The 10,850-nt window shown below is 48.6% G+C and overlaps 1 protein-coding gene and 1 pseudogene across 2 annotated transcripts; one reads left to right on the top strand and one right to left on the bottom strand.

The window, feature by feature from the left end:
* Window positions 1-982: 982 nt before the first annotated feature.
* LOC309888998 (olfactory receptor 14A16-like) lies at window positions 983-1,942 on the top strand (the record flags this gene model as incomplete). Its single annotated transcript, XM_082781658.1, has 1 exon — window positions 983-1,942. One exon carries the CDS (start codon window positions 983-985, stop codon window positions 1,940-1,942), a length of 960 nt encoding a protein of 319 aa, XP_082637784.1.
* Window positions 1,943-8,025: 6,083 nt separating this feature from the next.
* Window positions 8,026-10,305, bottom strand: LOC309888999 (olfactory receptor 14A16-like; annotated as a pseudogene). The gene is made up of 2 exons: window positions 9,553-10,305; window positions 8,026-8,230 (listed from the first exon to the last, which is right to left on the bottom strand). The product of its transcript is annotated as an olfactory receptor 14A16-like (transcript).
* Between the last annotated feature and the right edge of the window lie 545 nt (window positions 10,306-10,850).

Genomic DNA, 10,850 nt, shown 5'->3' on the forward strand with positions numbered 1-10,850 from the left:
GTGCATGTCTCCAGCCATGTGCCCATTTCCCTCTGTGGTGCAGGGGGGCTGAGAACAGCAGGCAATGCATTCTGTGAGGCTGGGGAATGAGCTGACTTTCCCTTAATGAGACACCATCATTAGGACACTTGTTTGTCTCCCTGGGATGTCCTTCCAAGTTGTGAGCTGCCCTGCAAGATAGAAATCTTTTCTGTAGTATCTCTGTGTTATGTGAATGCACCAGGAAGAAGCAGAGATACGCTGCATGTGAGGACATGCTGTTGGGTTGGTGAAATGAATGATAGGTGTCCTTGGCACGACGTGTGGTGCTGAGACCTTGCTTAGGTACCTTGAGAAAGGCTGCACACTGAGAGATTGGCAGTGGGTTCCTCTGCTCTCAGCAGTGTCTGGTTTCTTTTAAGCACACCATAAATGTGATTGCAATCCATCTCCAAAAGCAGCAAGATCGTGGCCGTTGGGAACAAGCCCAACCAGCTCCCCTTACCCTGCTCTGAGCTAAAGGGAATCCCTTTGCCTCTCAGGTCTCACAGCCATTCACTGTGGGTGCACCAGAAATCCTCAGGACTTCTGACTTCAGAGGACATTCCTTGGGCATGATGAGGTTGTGTAGGAAAAAACAAAAAATCCTAGAAGTCCTTTCAGCCCTCCATATTCTTTAGGCCTGTTAGGACACCACCCCATATGCCCTTCTGCATTGATTTCATCTGACAAATTCTGAAAATATAACTTGGAGCCTCTGCCATGTTCTCATGTACCCAGTGCAGAGGGACAAGACTGCTTCCTCCTGAGCCAATATGCAGAGGTCCCTGATCCTTAAGTATCATATTGAACCTCATTAAATATCACTCAAGGAGCTGAATGAAAAGTGAGGGAGTGTGGTAGGGAGAGGGTAAAGGAGAAATGAAGTAGATTTCGGACTGGGAAGCCAGTACTAACTTGTCATTGTTTTTTTCCATCTTGAAAGCTCCCCAGATGGCATCAGATGTCCAACAGCAGCTCCATCACCGAGTTCCTCCTCCTGCCATTTGCAGACACACAGGAGTTGCAGCTCCTGCACTTCGCGCTCTTCCTTGGCATCTACCTGGATGCCCTCCTGGGCAATGGTCTCATCCTCACTGCCGTAGCCTGTGACCACCGCCTCCACACCCCCATGTACTTCTTCCTCCTCAACCTCGCCCTCCTCGACCTGGGCTGCATCTCCACCACTGTCCCCAAAGCCATGGCCAATTCCCTCTGGGATACCAGGGTCATTTCCTATGCAGGGTGTGCTGCCCAGGTCTTTCTCTTTCTATTCTTCCTCTCTGCAGACTATTCCCTTCTCACCATCATGGCCTATGACCGCTACGTTGCCATCTGCAAGCCCCTGCACTACGGGAGCCTCCTGGGCAGCAGAGCTTGTGCCCAGATGGCAGCAGCTGCCTGGGGCAGTGGGGCTCTCTATGCTCTGCTGCACACAGCCAATACGTTTTCCCTGCCCCTCTGCGGAGGAAATGCTGTGGACCAGTTCTTCTGTGAGATCCCCCAGATCCTCAAGCTCTCCTGCTCACAGTCCTACCTCAGGAATGGTTGGGTACTTATGATTGGTGTTTCTTTAGCATCCATGTGCTTTTTTTTCATTCTTTTTTCCTATGTGCAGGTCTTCAGGGCCGTGCTGAGGATGCCCTCTGAGCAGGGCCGGCACAAAGCCTTCTCCACGTGCCTCCCTCACCTGTTTGTGGTCTCTCTGTTTGTCATCACTGGACTTTTTGCTTACATGAAGCCCTCCTCAGCCTCCTTTCCAGCCCGGGACCTGATGGTGTCATTTCTGTACTCAGTGATGCCTCCAGCAGTGAACCCCCTCATCTACAGCATGAGGAACCAGGAGCTCAAGGGTGCCATTCAGAAAATGATTTCAGGAATGTTTCTGAAAAGTGAGAAATTACTGCTTTTTCTCCACAAATGACTTCCTGGGTACTTGTTTCATGATCATTATTGTTACTTTTATCTTCATTGACATTCCCATTCATTAGTTTCTTAGGAAAATGGTTTTTATTTATATCTACTGTCCACTGAGGAATGAAACTGCTCTGTCAGTTCTCTTTCTTTGCATCTGCTTAATAAAACAGGGTCTCCCCAACTGACTGCCTGAAGTCATGCTTCTTCTTTCAAAGCTGGTGCCAATAACATGGCTGAGCAGTGTGGTGGTTTCACACTGATGGGCAGCTGAACTCCACCACACCGCACTTTCGCCCCCTCCTCAAAGGAACAGCCAGAGAAAACACAGTGGAAAAGGGCTCCATTTTTTTTTTTTTTAAAGGACAGGCAGAACACTTACCAATTGCAGTCATGGGCAAAACAGACTCAGTGTAGGGAGATTAGGATAATTTATTGAGCTTTAACTAACAGAGTGGAGCAGTGAGGATCTGAAAACAAAATAAAAACAGCTTCCCTCCTCCCCACCCTTTTGTACTTTCTTGCCTGCCTGGAGCAGTGCAGGGGAACAGGGCCTGTGGTCACTCCATGACGCTTTGTATCTGCTGCTCCTTCACGGTCACTCAGTGCCCCTGCTCCTGCATGGGCTCCTCTCCACAAGCTGCAGCTCCAGCCCCGGGCCTGCTCCTGCAGGGCCTCGCCATGGTCCACAGCCTCCTTCAGGCCACGTCCACCTGCTCCACGGGCTCCAGCATGGAGATCTGCTTTGCTGTGAGACCCATGGGCTGCAGGGGCACAGCCTGCTCCACGAGGGGCCTCTTCATGGGCTGCATGGGAAATTCTGCTCCGGCACCTGGAGCACCTCCTGTCCTCCTTCTGCACTGACCTTGGTGTCTGCAGGGCTGTTCCTATTTACAGGTTCTCACACCTCTCTCCCAGCTGCTGTTGTGCAGTAGAATTTCTCCTTTCTTTAATATCCTGTCACAGAGACACAACCAGCATTGCTCGTTGGCTCAGCTTTGGCCAATGGCTGCTCCTTTTTCAGCCAGTTGGAACTGAAGACAAGTAGCTTATTGCCATTCTGCAAGCTGTAAGAGATACTGGATAGGATTTAGGAGTAACCTCGTGGTGTCTAATGATTACAGAGATGGTGAATGGCCATTGAGGTAGGTAGTCATGACTGTACCACCTGGGGCGGGGGAACAGATGTCACCCAGGACATAAATGTTGAGCTGTGTGCAGAGCCCATGGGTTCTGCATGGGCAGCATGTGCCAGGGTGGGCAGTGACTGAAGCCCCACAAAGTGAGAGATCACCCAAGGTGGAACCTTCCACAGGGATACTGCCAACTTTAGATGTCCACAGCAAAAGAAGTACTCTACAGTGTGGGATTCTGGGGGAGACCAATCTGCTCAAGGAAGGGATGATGGAGAAGGATTGCTGTGGCCCTCAGCAAAGTACCACCAGCTGGACCTAGAAAGACACGTGGAAACCTCTAGTATCCTTGGAAATGTTCCCTAGCCAACCCAGCAAGCCCATCATTGCTGGGTTGGTTTCCTGATAATTCAGATGATGAAAAATCCTAGAATTACAGCCACTTGCCTGCCTCTCTCCCAGTTATCCATCTGTACATGTGTAACTCTGTATATACATTTACCTTTACTTGCACGTATAGCTGTGGTTACAGCTCTAGCTATAAAAATATATATCTCACTATACAGACAGAAAATGTGAATATTTCCACCAAGAAAGGCAGAGAGTATAGGTATGATTGTCACAAATTTACCCATTCAAAGATGGAGCATTTCAGGGAACCTTTTTAAATCTGTTTTTCTCTGCTCTAACAGGCAGGAGAGGTCAGAAGTCACAGATTTTCTCTGTGCCAGGAGTGAGGGGTGGCATGAACAGTCCTGGGCAGGGAGGGTTTTGTGGCATCAGGGCTCCATGCAGGACAGAAAATTATCATTTTATTGCTTAAGGTCTGAATGTTACCTACTTGTTTTTAAAGCATTTCAAACATTTCACCTCAATCAGCACATTACAGTCAGCTGAAATAGCTGAACAGTTCTAATACAATGTGAGAGGTGTCCCATGACATCAAAATTATCATCTTTCAGGATGCCTGTTACAGTGGGAGACAAATACTGATCTTCCCCTGTACTGACATCGCCAGAACGTCTCTTATGCACTGCACTTCATCTCCTCAGTCTTTGAGGTATTTCCACCTGACCTTATGAAACAGACCATGCTGGAAGTCACCTTTCCAGCAGCGTGTGTGGACGTGTGCATTTTCTGCTCTTCCGCAGAGTTCCCCTCCACTTGCTCTTGCTCTTTGCTCATTTAAATGCTTCTCATATACCCAGTTGCTCCTAGGGATTTGGGGGAGGTTGAGCTTGCCTGTATTTCAGTAGTCCCTCTCATCATACCAGTAGCCAACTCTGTATTTCTGTTTTACCATTTCCTATCTCGCTGTGTCAAAAATTTCTTGTACCGTCATCCCTTGTGGATGGTGCACCTCATTGCAGGCAACTTGGAGTTGGCTCACCATTGTGGGCTCTGGTTTCTGTTTATTTCTTTTCATTTTGGTGGTGTTCATTTCTTTTTTATATATATTTTATAAATACTGAAAACAAATACTTCACCTATATAGACCTCCTTTGAACGCACATTGGATCTGTAACAACTAGAAAATGATGCTACCACTTTTCAAAAATTAAAAATAATGGAAACTAATCTTAAATAAAGAAAATGCTTCCTGTAAAGTGGTCATTGAAATCTTCCTCTTTAACTGCATTCTTGAAACATCACTAATTAACTGTATAAGTCTGGAAGACCAGATGAAAATGGCTGAATGGTAATGAGCCCCATGGTGCACTTGGTGCTGAGTCCATGAACCTCAGGTAGTGAGAAGAGAATGATGTAACTGCAGGAGAAGTTCAAGTCAGGAAACTTTGAAGTGTCTGGGAGCATTAATGGGCCCCAGTGAGGGTCATTACTGACAAAGCCTCCCCATGGACTTGTTAGAGCACACAATTGGAGGCCATGATTGCAGGTAGACAAAGGCCCTGGGCAGGAGACTCTGATGCTGAGTAAAGGCCTTGGTTTGTTTGGTGAAGCAGAAAGGCCAAGCCCTGGCCCCCAGCCCCTGGGCAGGGAGGTCCTGTCCCTCACCCATGGCTCAGGGCTCTTCCTGGGGCAGTGGGATGTGGGGTGTGTGATGCTGTGTGAAGGACAATGCTATGACACCTGCTGGCCTCCCCACTGGGTTGCAAGGAGGCAACAAGGCCCCAGTGTCATGAGCACAGCATGTGTCCTCATGGGCCTCAGTAGCAGAGACAACTGCCATAGCCAGGGGGACAAAGCCCTTGGTTGTGCTGGGGCCTTCCAGCCTTGCCAGTGCTTTTGGTCTACTCCACCACAAGCTGTTTTGCACTGCCCAATCCCTTCCCAATTTTCCCTGGTTTTTACTGTTTTCTTTCCAGTCTCCATGGCTATTCCTTGAAACACAGTGACATGGGCTGACCACAGACTCCTTCTGGGTGATGTCAGGTCCTACAGCACTACCCTTTCGGTGACATTTCCTCCTCCCCATGCCCACTCTTCACTTTCCAAGCAGCACTTTATCCCACTTTTGGCTCTCTCCTGCTATTTCCCACCACCAGAGAATCCTCACCAGGATCTTCCAAGCCACATCCCTGCTGCTGGCCTTCCAGCTTCTCATGTAGATGTGACCAAGTTGTGTGCCCATTGCTGTCCCACCATGTGCTCAGGCAGAAGGGATGTGAAAACCCACACCCAAGGCCTCTTCCTGCATGGGGCCTGCCAGGCTCTCAGACAGAGGGCATCTCACAATCAGTGTGCCAAGCAGGTGCCTTCTGCTGCCTTATCAGGGATGCTGGCTGGTGTAAGTGGAAAAGCACAGATGTCAGCCAGGAGGCAAGGGCTGACACATCAGCTGCTTCAGGAAGCAGTCACCTCATAGGCCTTGTCCCCAGCCATGTTACTGCTGCTGGCCTGTCAGCTCCAGAGATTGAGCTGACCAGAGGCTTCCTACTCGTTGTTAAGTTTCTGAGGCACCACAGACCTCAACTTATTCACCCGGCACCGTCATTGTGCGCCAGGGCATGGGGAGATTAAAAAAAAAAGTAAGCTTCTCAAGTATATTTTCTACCCTTAGTTTATAAAGTAAAATTTCTACTACTGCTTCAAATATGGAATCATTCTTTGCAGGATCAACTGTGGTCATAGGAACACAAGATCTATCTCTGCCTCTGCCTTTCTCTCTTTTCCTCTTCCTCTGCCTGCTATGTCTTCAGAGAGCTCTCTGAAAGACAGGACATTGAATCACAATAAACAAATAAATGTTCCAAGAGACTTCTGATTTTTATCTTCTTCAACTCTTCTGATCAAGGTAGACTAAATAGATAAGATTGATCAAGGGCTCCTCTTAGCTTGACACCATCCAGAAAAGATCTGAAAGTGTGCTCCATCCGGTAATTCAGAGAGTCAATAACGACATTCAGCAGTGCTGCCCCAAGTGCTGATTGCTGAGGGATGATGCTAAGAACTGGCTGACAGCACTGTGTGTCATGGATGATATCTGGGCCTGATTGTCCAGCAAACTGGCACACCCACGGCCTCACCAATTTGTTAAATCCACATAGCACCATTCTGGCTATAAGAATTCTCTGAGACAAAGCCAAAGGCCTTGCTAAAGACAAGTAAGCACCTTCTCTTCCCTTTGCTTCCCTTTCCTTCCCTTCCTCTACGGTTTCACCAATCCTATTTTTTTCCTTCAAGTGCCTGGAGGTGGCTGTGGAAAAGCTTGCCCCATCACCTTCACAGGGACTGAGGTGAGGCTGACCAGCCTTCATTCTCCCAACCCTCCATGGCATGAGGAATAGACCCTGGTTGAGGGCATTTGTGCAGCCTCAGGTTTGCCTCAGCACATTTACACGATGTGCATGCTGAAGCCTCAACTGTACCAGGCACATCTGGACTTCTGACTGAGCCATTCTGTGTCCCGCTGCAGAGGAACAAACCACCTCTCTGAGCTGGGCTGAGAGCCTTGGTCCTGGAGCTCCTCAGCCTGCCTTCTTTGCAGTGCCATGAGAAGTGTTTGGGTGCTGCACCCTATGGCATTCCACTATTCCCATTCCACATTCGCTCACCAGACTTCTTTCCCTGTTCCTCCTATGTCCCCTGGGTCACGGGGCTCTTCTTGTCCTGCTCACATCCAGATTTAACACTTGATCGCAGGGGGACTCCACCGGGAAGAGGCTCATGCTCTGTGGGCTCCATTCACTGCTGACCCCCTGGGACACACTGTCCCTGCAGCTCCCCTGGGCTCTCCTGATTCCTTCCAAAATCTGCTCACCTGCCACCAGCCCCAGCACATGCTGTAGTGCCACAGGCAGGTTAATTGGAGCCTCCTCACCATCTGCCTGAGTGCTGGACACCAACAAGCAACACCTGAGGGAGTCTCCATGCCCTCAAACACCCAGCTGGGGCTCTGATCACTTCACCCTGAGCCCATGGAGAAACAGGCAAAGCCAGGTCCCTCTTGGAGTCCATTTCTGGACTGCAATGTTCTTGACAGCAACTGTGAAGGAAGACCTGAGCCGCCAGGCACTACCCTGAGCAGAATCACTTTATGGGATGGAAATGCTGTTCTGGAGGCCAGCTGTGCCACAAAAATGCCCGTTGCCAGTCCCTGCCTGTGGTCACAGGATTGCCACACAGCAGTACTGTGACCAAGCTACAGGAACAATCAGGCTTATGCCAACAGAAAAGGCTTAGAAGGCGATTGTGGAAGTGGGATGAAAGTAGCTCTGTACAGACGAAACCCTGCTGCTTCCTGGCAGTGCTGCTATGGTGGGTCTCTATATTCCTCTTCACTTCCACCCATGGGCATTACCCTGGAACCCCCAGCAAAATTCTCAGAAAAAGCATCTCAGACACACTCTTCACTGCAGGTTCCTTTGTTTTGTTTAAATACGTGAGTAGGATCGATAATGACGATTTATATGGAAAACATTGTTGCCCTCATTAATAGCAAACAAAACCCACCAAAGAACAAAAGACAAGCTTTTTATCATGAGTTATATTAGCAGTGCTATTCCGGAGAAGACAGGCAGTACGTTACTTCTGATGTACACCCACTCATGAGTTTCTGCAGTGCATCCTTGAGCTCCTTGTTCGTCATGCTGTAGACGAGGGGGTTCATGGCTGGAGGAACCACCGAGTACAAAACTGTCACCACGAGATCCAGGGATGGGGAGGAGATGTAGGGGGGCTTCAAGTAGGTAAAAATGGCAGTGCTGAAAAACAGGGAGACCACGGCCAGGTGAGGGAGGCACGTGGAAAAGGCTTTGTGCCGTCCATGCACATAGGAGAAAAGAATGACAATTAAACACGTGGATGCTAAAGAGAAACCAATCATAAGTACCCAAACACTCCTGAGGTAGGAATATGAGCAACAGATCCTGAGGATCTGCACATAGGACAGCAAAATAAATGCAAAACACTCCCCAAACAAAACAAAAATACTAAGTGTGAGAAGCCCCATTTCCCTGAGGCCCCTTTAAGGGTCTTTTTTTTTTAAAAAAAAAAAAAAAAAAGAAAGAAAAAAAAAGAAAAGCTGCAATGAGGTCACCCCAGAGACTTCTCTTCTCCAGGCTGAACATCCCCAGCTCTCTCAACCTCTCTTCATACAAGAGTTGCTCCAACCTTCTGATTAAATTTGTATCCCTCCTGTAGTGAGTTAACTTGGTAAGGTTTTGGTAGCAGGGTGCCATAGGGGTGGCTTCTGTGACAAGAATCCAGCCAATCAGAAGAATCAAGCCAATAAGTGATGGCATTTGCATTTCTGTGAAAACATATTTAAGAAAGAGTAAAAAATAAGCTGCTACGCAACAGCAGCTGGGAGAGAGGAGTGAGAAACTTTTTGGTTTTAGTTCCTCACTGCTCCAGTCAGTTAGTTAAATCTCAGCAAGTGATCTTAATCTCCCTACACTGAATCTGTTTTGCCCAAGACTGCAAATGCTGTCTTCTCCCTGTATCTTCAAAAAAATAATAAAAAAAAAAAAGGAGCCCTTTCCACTCTGTTTTCTTCGGCTACTCCTTTGAGGAAGGGGTGAAAGTGTGATGAGTGTGATGTGCTGGAGCTCAGCTGCCCATTGGTGTGAAACCACCACACTGCTCAGCCATGTTATTGACATCAGCTTTGAAAGAAGAAGCAGGATTTCAGGCAGTCAGTTGGGGAGATCCTTTTTTATTAAGCAGATGATAAGAGAGAGTAGTGAAAAAGCAGTTTCATTCCTCAACGTACAGTAGATATATATATTAAAAAAAAAAAATCTAATAAACTAATGAATGGGAATGACAACAAAGATAAATGTTACAATAATGATCATGAAACAAGTACCCAGGAAGTCATTTGTGGAGAAAAAGCAGTAATTTCTCACTTTTCAGAAACATCACTGAAATCATATTCCTAATGGCACACTTGAGCTCCTGGTTCCTCATGCTGTAGATGAGGGGGTTCAGTGCTGGAGGCATCACTGAGTACAGAAATGACACCATCAGGTCCTGGGCTGGGAAGGAGATTGAGAAGGGCTTCATGTAGGCAAAAAGTCCAGTGATGACAAACAGGAAGACCACAAACAGGTGAGGGAGGCACGTGGAGAAGGCTTTGTGCCGGCCCTGCTCAGAGGGCATCCTCAGCATGGCCCTGAAGACCTGCACATAGGAAAAAAGAATGAAAAAAAAAGCACATGGATGCTAAAGGGACACCAATCATAAGTACCCAAACATGCCTGAGGTAGGACTGTGAGCAGGAGAGCTTGAGGATCTGGGGGACTTCACAGAAGAACTGGTCCACAGCATTTCCTCCGCAGAGGGGCAGGGAAAATGTATTGGCTGTGTGCAGCAGAGCACAGAGAGCCCCACTGCCCCAGGCAGCTGCTGCCATCTGGGCACAAGCTCTGCTGCCCAGGAGGGTCCCGTAGTGCAGGGGCTTGCAGATGGCAACGTAGCGGTCATAGGACGTGATGGTGAGAAGAGAAAACTCTGCTGATATCAAGAAAAGAAACAGAAAGACCTGTGCAACACATCCTGAGTAGGAAATGGCCCTGGTGTCCCAGAGGGAATTGGCCATGGCTTTGGGGACAGTGGTGGAGATGCAGCCCAGGTCGAGGAGGGCGAGGTTGAGGAGGAAGAAGTACATGGGCGTGTGGAGGCGGTGGTTGAAGGCTATGGTGGTGAGGATGAGGCCGTTGCCCAGAAGGGCAGCCAGGTAGATGCCCAGGAAGAGCCCAAAGTGCAGGAGCTGCAGCTCCCGAGTGTCTGCAAATGGCAGGATGAGGAACTCGGTGATGGAGCTGCTGTTGGACATCTGATCCTCCTGGACAAAGGGGAACAATCCCAGGAAAATAAAAGACAATGATAATTAGGAAAGACATCTTTGATAAAACCTGCTCCACTTCTCTCTGAAACCCCGCACAGTGATTTTCCTCTTTCTGAGACATTTTTTCTGCTCCCTTGCTTGAGCTCCGGTTGGTCCAGTCTGTCCATCTACCCTCGTCTCAGCCAGAGTCCTTGAGGGCTCAGTCCACTGGCCCACGGAGAGGTGCCCAATTACTGTGGCTTCAGGAACTGCCTGTAAGACGATTCAGATTTTTCCTGCCCCATAAACTGCACTGCCCTGAGCACCATAGGTTTTAAGGGGAACTTTGGGCACCTTCCTCCTATGGACACATCTGTGAGGTGGAAGTCAGTGCTTGAGCTGCAGCTGAAAGCCAGAGCTGCAGCAAGCCATAAAACAAGAACAGCAACAGCAGATGAAGGAACTTAGAGAAACAGCCCAGGGCTTCTGCCAGGGGAGGCAAGGCCAGGGAGGGACTGAAAGGAACTCAGGAGTCAGCTCTGCCAGAGGTTCCA

Source organism: Aythya marila, assembly GCF_965140915.1.
Source record: "Aythya marila genome assembly, chromosome: 31".
Lineage (NCBI taxonomy): Eukaryota > Metazoa > Chordata > Aves > Anseriformes > Anatidae > Aythya > Aythya marila.